General features: G+C 32.1%; 1 protein-coding gene across 5 annotated transcripts; it reads right to left on the minus strand.

Annotated features, from left to right (window-relative positions):
- Nucleotides 1–4,344: 4,344 nt before the first annotated feature.
- LOC107910744 (kinesin-like protein KIN-12E) lies at nucleotides 4,345–6,513 on the minus strand. 5 transcript variants are annotated; one of them, XR_005910251.1, is made up of 4 exons: nucleotides 6,077–6,497; nucleotides 5,550–5,613; nucleotides 5,114–5,175; nucleotides 4,345–4,747 (listed from the first exon to the last, which is right to left on the minus strand). XR_005910251.1 is itself a non-coding variant. In XM_041088552.1 (4 exons), exons 1-4 carry the CDS (start codon nucleotides 6,091–6,093, stop codon nucleotides 4,661–4,663), a joined length of 234 nt encoding a protein of 77 aa, XP_040944486.1. In that variant the 5' UTR covers nucleotides 6,094–6,481; the 3' UTR covers nucleotides 4,345–4,660. The 5 variants fall into 5 exon arrangements, 1 of the variants encoding a protein (XP_040944486.1); XR_005910250.1 differs by having other exon boundaries at nucleotides 6,005–6,497; XM_041088552.1 differs by having other exon boundaries at nucleotides 5,114–5,179; nucleotides 6,077–6,481.
- Between the last annotated feature and the right edge of the window lie 401 nt (nucleotides 6,514–6,914).

Genomic DNA, 6,914 nt, shown 5'->3' on the forward strand with positions numbered 1-6,914 from the left:
TTTTCATTCTTTTTGTCACATATACACCAGATTCATTTAGAGACAAACATTCATGCCTTAAACTTAGACCATTACGATTTCATGTAACCTATACAATCTTTTCATGAGATTTAGTAATGATTCATTTCATATTAGAATTGTTACACTTCACTTCTTTAGATGTATTTCCATAGCTTTACCTCTGATTTATGAAAGTTTCTAGAATGCATAATACTCATGCAAGAGTTAGCCTAGGGACTCACTTGATAACCTCAATGGCAGTTTAAACTTCAGATCTAGCCTTTCCTTGTGAAATATAGTTTGGGTTTTAGATCTACCATTCAACAAGATGCTACAACCTCCTTTCCCTTGAGGAATAAAGATATTTGTTACAACCCATTTGGGTAACCTTTATCTTTACTTTAACCAAGACGAATCAATAAGCCTTATTTATCCAACAATACTTACATATTTGTGTTCCCCTAATAATTATTGTCAAGAAAAGTACCTTGATGGAATAGAAAATCCTCAGCAAAAATCGAGGTTTCAGAATCATCTTAGGTTGACATTTTCATCTGCCTGTAGCCTTATTTATTTAGAAGAAAGATAGAAATCCATTAAATTAATCTGACTGTCCTTCTAACTTAAGCTTGGTAAACGTCACATCAAGACAGAGTTGTCCTATCCAAAATCTGTTATTTTTGATAAACTTATCTGACTACTTCTTTAGCCTTTAACTCTTCTAGTTCACAGTTGGTTAGGTCCTAATTAACTTACCTCAGAAATTAACTAGTATGGGACCACATTGTTTATGGAGCATACCATTCCTTTGGCGTGGAATCATACCTAATAACCATCATTTTCGTAACCACAACTTCAATTTCACTTATCGTCATTATCTAACCGGGAATCCTTGTCTAGTTATTTTCATGTTAGAGTCTGCCCGTTCTATATGCTGAAAAAGGCTTTTAGGCGAACTCTACTTTGATAGTCGTTCTTCTTTATAACTACGCGCTATATTCATATATATATATGTACATACATTCTTACCACTATTCCTTGATTCATCATAATTGCCTTTTCTTGGAGTTAGCTATAAGCTTCGTTCTTTCAAAATCCGCCAGACCAAGGCGTCACAGGCACACTCAAAAAGTAACTTACACTTAATCAAATCTTAACGTTAGACACTTAAAACTAATTCCTTAAGCCTTATTCTTATAGATAATATTTCAAACTTTATGGAATTCACCCAGGGGCATAGCCACAAACTTCAGTTTCTTAAACGGATGCTTCACTCTTACCTATTCAGAACTTATTCTAAAATTATTACTTTCAGAATAACACTCAAGCACTAGGACTTCATCGGGCAGGATGTTACAACTCTCCCTTACTAAAGAAAATTTCATTTTCGAAATCTTTCACCCTTCTAAAAGGCTTATTGTTTGAGTGAGATGGTTGTTCAAAACAACCACACGTCAGAGACAACACAACTTCCTTATCATGTTCTTAATGTTTCTTTCTTATGAGCATAACCTTAGAAAATCCCCTTAAAAATTGTCACTTATTTACTTTTGAAGAAAAAAATAAATTTTCTGGTGGTTAAACACTTAAGTGCAAATCTTACGCGATTTCCTTAGATAACTGTCAAACTCGTGTTGGAAAATTGAAACAATCGCCTGAAGTTAACTTATAACACATGATTTTTCCTTATTTATTGTTGTTGTTTCAAAATTTATCTATTGTGACAGTTATCAAAATCCTATTTGGCGTAGTCAAACTGTTTCCACCAGACAAGCTTCTCGGGTAAGGCTAGTCCTTTTTATAAAAGATGTATGCTAAACCCTTCTAATGATATCCTTTCTTACGTAGCCAAAATTCTCACTTTTTTCTATTAAATCCTTCTGCCTCTTTCCATTCATTTTTTCAGACTCTTTTTCCTTCATACTAAAATTCCTGCAGAATGGTTTGAACTTTTCTTTAACAAGAGATTACCCTCGTATCAAAGAAAGCATTACTTTTAACTTTCTAATCCAACATGAGCCCTTCAGAGCTTGAGGATACTTTCCTAAAAAATAAGGTCTCGTTGGTCAGGTGTAATACCACCCCTAAGAAAATGACTCAACAATCAAAGGTTCGGCCATACCATACACAGACAATCCTTATGAGGTAAAATAGCCATCTGGACACCACCGATGTGATGTCAGTCAGCGCCTTGTTGTAACACCCCTAACTTGAATTCGTTCCCGAAATAGGGTTATGGAGTATTACCGAAGTATAAAACTTAAAAGGACAAAAAATTCAAACATTTCATAACATATAGCATTCATGTCAAAAACCAATAATAATCATGCATATTGTCCCTAATACGAGCCCTCGAGGCCCAAAATACACTTTAGAAATAAAATTGGGACTAAATCAGAAATACAGAGAATTTTATAGAAACTTATAAAATTTTTAAAACTGCAGGGGTTACATGGCCAAGAGTCACACCCGTGTCTTAGGCCTTGTGAGCATTCGAAATAGGAATGCACGTTTGTGTCCATGCCCATGTAACTCATGACTTGGGTTATACAGCCAAGCCACACGCCTATGTGCCAGGTCATATGAGCATACTAACTTGCATTCTTTAAAAGATGCAGGGGAGACATGGCTGTGTGTCACACACGGCTGAGACAGACACCCTTGTCTCTGCCCATGTAGACGAAAATAGGCCATTTTCCAAGCCACATTACTCACCCAAAAATGGCATCAACCTCCTCCCAAAAATTCACATATATGCTAGCTATAATCAAGCATCCAAAACAAGCATAGCTTTAAACATGTACTAAAATCACATACAACCAATATGCCCTTAGGCACATCAAATGACAACTTAAATACATGTCAACCCTGTATCCCAACTTACCTAAATGACTAAGGGCCAGTTCTTTATTGCTTTTGAGAAGTGCTTTTGAGAAGTGCTTTTGAGAAATTTGAGTGTTTGGCATTGCTGTCAAAAAGTGCTTTTGAAGAATAAAATGTCCATTTTAGACATGAGATTATAAAGTAATAAATATGTATTTAAATAATGTTCAAATTAGTTAATATTATGATATTTTAGCAAAAATATATAAAAAATAATTTATTATAACTTATTGTTAATATTTTAATATATAATATTAATTTTAAATATTTCTAAGTAATTAATAATAATTATTTATAAAATTTAATTAGAATATATAAACTATATTTAAATATTTAAATATAAAAAATTAAATATTTGTAATTAGATATTGACAAGATTGTATTATTTTAAAAATTATTTTTTATTTTTAATTAATGCTTTTAACACATTTGTATTATTTTATTTTAAAATGTATTTGAATATATAACTCATATTATATACTAACATAACATAGAAAACATAAACCTAACGAATTAAAATATTACATATATTTGGATTAAAATTTCAAAAAGGGATAATATTTATATACCAAATATAAATACTAAAAATTTGTCAATAGGATTTACAATTTAAAGTGAATTCATTAAACTAGATGCTATATTTGATAAGCATATGAAAATGATTTGGTTATATTCAATAAATGATTTGGTTAATACAATACTTATATTTTATAAGTATATGAAAATGAAAGTCGAGACTGTCTGATGAAGAACGCAAAAAAGAATATTTCATGGAAAGAAGATTGTTAGGATGAATTCTTCAATTCCAATCATTTAAATATACTACCCCTTTCTTTTATGGTGATCGTCATATTATATATTTTTAGCATATAATTGTGTTGTGTTCCAAGTTCTCAAATCTAATATTTCTTTTTAAGGAAAGATCGGATCCATGTTTTCAACATCTCTGCTTTGGAAACTGTAAGTGTGAAAACCTCTCTGCTTTGGAAAGACTTGATAAAACTCTGGCTGCAGTTTATCTTTACTGTGATAAAATATTCCACATGGTACTGCTTTTATGGTCACTATAATGAAAAAATCACCATAAAGCAAAACTAGCTGTAACAATGAACTGTTGCTACACATTTATTTACCATTTGAAAAAAAAATTGAAAGAGAAAGGGTGCTAAACCATCAGTGTCTGTTTTGCTACAGTCAAGTGCTTCACAGTGTGAATACTGATGCTTTTCTTGCACTGATGCTTTTTCATTTCTGATAAAGATCCACACCCGTTCTAAGTTGGACAATGTGTAAACAAAAAGCATGCAAGCATTGGTAATCAAGAGCATGCAAGCATTAAAATAAATAAGAATATAACTAATAATTAAACAAGTCATCATGTGAAAGTTGATACCTAGTGTAGCCTCTAGAACAATAAATACAATTGAACCTATAATCCAATTAAACTCAATGACAAAAACATTAATGAATATGTAGAAGATTTCATTAAATAATACTTATTATCAAAGTGATTACTCATTTGCAGTATCCTAGTCCATTTCATTTTGCTCATACAGTTTTAAAATTGAAAGAACATTCTATTATAACAATGTCTAGCTTATAACATAAAGAGAGCACCAAATTCTGAGCATCAGAGTGTGCCTGCTGCAACTCTAACTTAACAGGCTCAGCTGCTTGCAGTTCTGCTTCCATCTTAGGTATTTTATCCGTAAGGCTCCTCATTTGTTGTTCTCTTTCAGATGTTACAGCTCCTATCTGAGCATGCAAGATCTGCAACTCATGCTGTGCAGCAGCAAGTTCCTATCTCATTATCCAGATTTTCACTTTTGCCATTAACAAAAGCTCGTAGATGAGATACTTCTTCCTGAAAAATAGAATTTTGGATAATAAGGATAACTAGAAACCTGAAAGAATATGAGAACCATGCAAATGAAATAAATAAAATGAATCATTTAAACTTTGGCATGACTTCAGCTCACAAAAATAGAAGATTCTGCTTGCTGCTTGAAATTTTGTAAATTAACATTTATTATTTCTACCTTTATTTTTCAGTTAAGATAAAGCAAAACATAATACAATTACTGCTTGCTCAATAAAAAGGAGATTCAGCAGAGAAGTATAGTGAAACTCATATTGATAAATAGAAACTGAGCAAACCGCCTACTATTACAGTATTACAATAACTTTAAAGGTACTTTCAAATATGATCGTAAGTTTAACAATATTATACCTTCAGCTGTTGAATTTGCAGTCTCATAGCAACAACATCTCCAGATGCATCTTCATTTACCACTGCCAACAATACATTAGTTCAAATCTTTCAATAAATATGACATCCAAAATTTAAAAACTATATACATTAACTAGAATTTGACTAACTGAATAAGAGGTTAAAAGAAATAATTTTTTTAAACAAAAAGTTGTATTTTTAAATATATATACATGAAAAAAACTTGGTATCACTCTACCTTTTTAACTAAATGGGTTCCACAACACAAAACTCTTATTATTAGTATACAAGTATAGATTATGTAGTCTAAACAGGCTCAAAGGCTAGCATCGGTTCCCGTTGGGAACAGAAAATCAAACAGAGGATTTCAGGAAATCACATGAATGACGAGTAAGCCATGCATTGAATTAAAAGTAGCTAAGCAAAGATCTCATACATTGTTCTTAATAAATTTAGCCCGCTGTGCAAACTTCAATGTACTTAGTGTCTCCAATGAACAACTGCAGAAAATGCCCCAAAGTTCGAACTTGAACAGTTCCAATGAAACCAAATTAATTTTGAAAACAATTTATAACCATGAACAGTCTCTATATCCTTTGTTTTTCTTTTATCGGTTCTTCACCACATAGTAAATAGGCTCACTCTCATATAAGAATCAAACAAACAATTTACACCACAGTTCCAAATCTCAATCAAATAGAGACTAAAGGAAGAATTAACTAAAAGAAACCACAAAACCAATATGAAGAGACTTTTTAACAGATGAAAGTGGAAGAGTAGCACAGCAAATCCAGAATATAGGTTTGATCAGATAATACAATTCAAAATTAATGAAAGACCCAGAAAATCTAATCAAATGGGAAGTAATAGGAGGAGTAAAAAAAAAGAAACCTTTCGGCAGTGGCGAGATTGGTGGGCACATTGTCGGTGCAAGCGAATTGCAATGTTGAAACAACTACTTACCTGTTTCCCTTCTCCATTTCTTTTATCTCGATTCTCAATCCCCAAACCACAGCCGCCGAGTAGGGTAAAGCAAAGCAGTAATCCAGAATTTTCCCTGAAAATTCTAATCGAAAGCAGTAAGCCAAAATTTTGAAAGTGAAAATGTGAAAAAATGGGTATAGAGCTCCTCTAAAGAACCAGAGAAAAGAAACTTTTTTGGGGGAGAAGGCAGGTTAAAATGGGAAATTATCAGCCAAATGGACTTTTGGCTGAAGAAATGGAGAAATTTTTAACTTCTCCATCACCCAAAAAGCACTTATCAGATGGTGGAAAAAATTTTGAAACGATGGTCGTTCTTCTTTGCTTTTAAGAGAAAAGCACTTTTTGTTGCAAAAGCCCGTTTAAAAAGCAGAGGAGAACGGGGCCTAAATAGATATATGCATAATTGTACCAAAACCTATCATGTAGGTCACTTATCAAGCTCAACCATTTAGTGCCCAAAATACCAATTCACAACATAAATCATTTTGCATCGTTCATGTCATTTAACTTACTTACCCAAACATACCAATACTTCTAAATGGTACCAAATATACTATTCTAACTAACACCATTATACCTATAAATTTTCCATAACAAAGCACTAAATCAGACCAAGCTATATAACATATCTTATATGTATATTCAAACCACATTTTACTTTTCATCATTCTACCATATCAAACACATATAAAATATGATAAGGCCACATATATATATACATCAAAATATACCAAACACAAGCCAAATAAGTGGCTAATATCAACATTGGTCAAAGTAATCTATACATGCCATTATAACCGAAATTAAACAATTGAAT

Source organism: Gossypium hirsutum, chromosome D02 (assembly GCF_007990345.1).
Source record: "Gossypium hirsutum isolate 1008001.06 chromosome D02, Gossypium_hirsutum_v2.1, whole genome shotgun sequence".
Classification (NCBI taxonomy): Eukaryota; Viridiplantae; Streptophyta; class Magnoliopsida; order Malvales; family Malvaceae; genus Gossypium; species Gossypium hirsutum.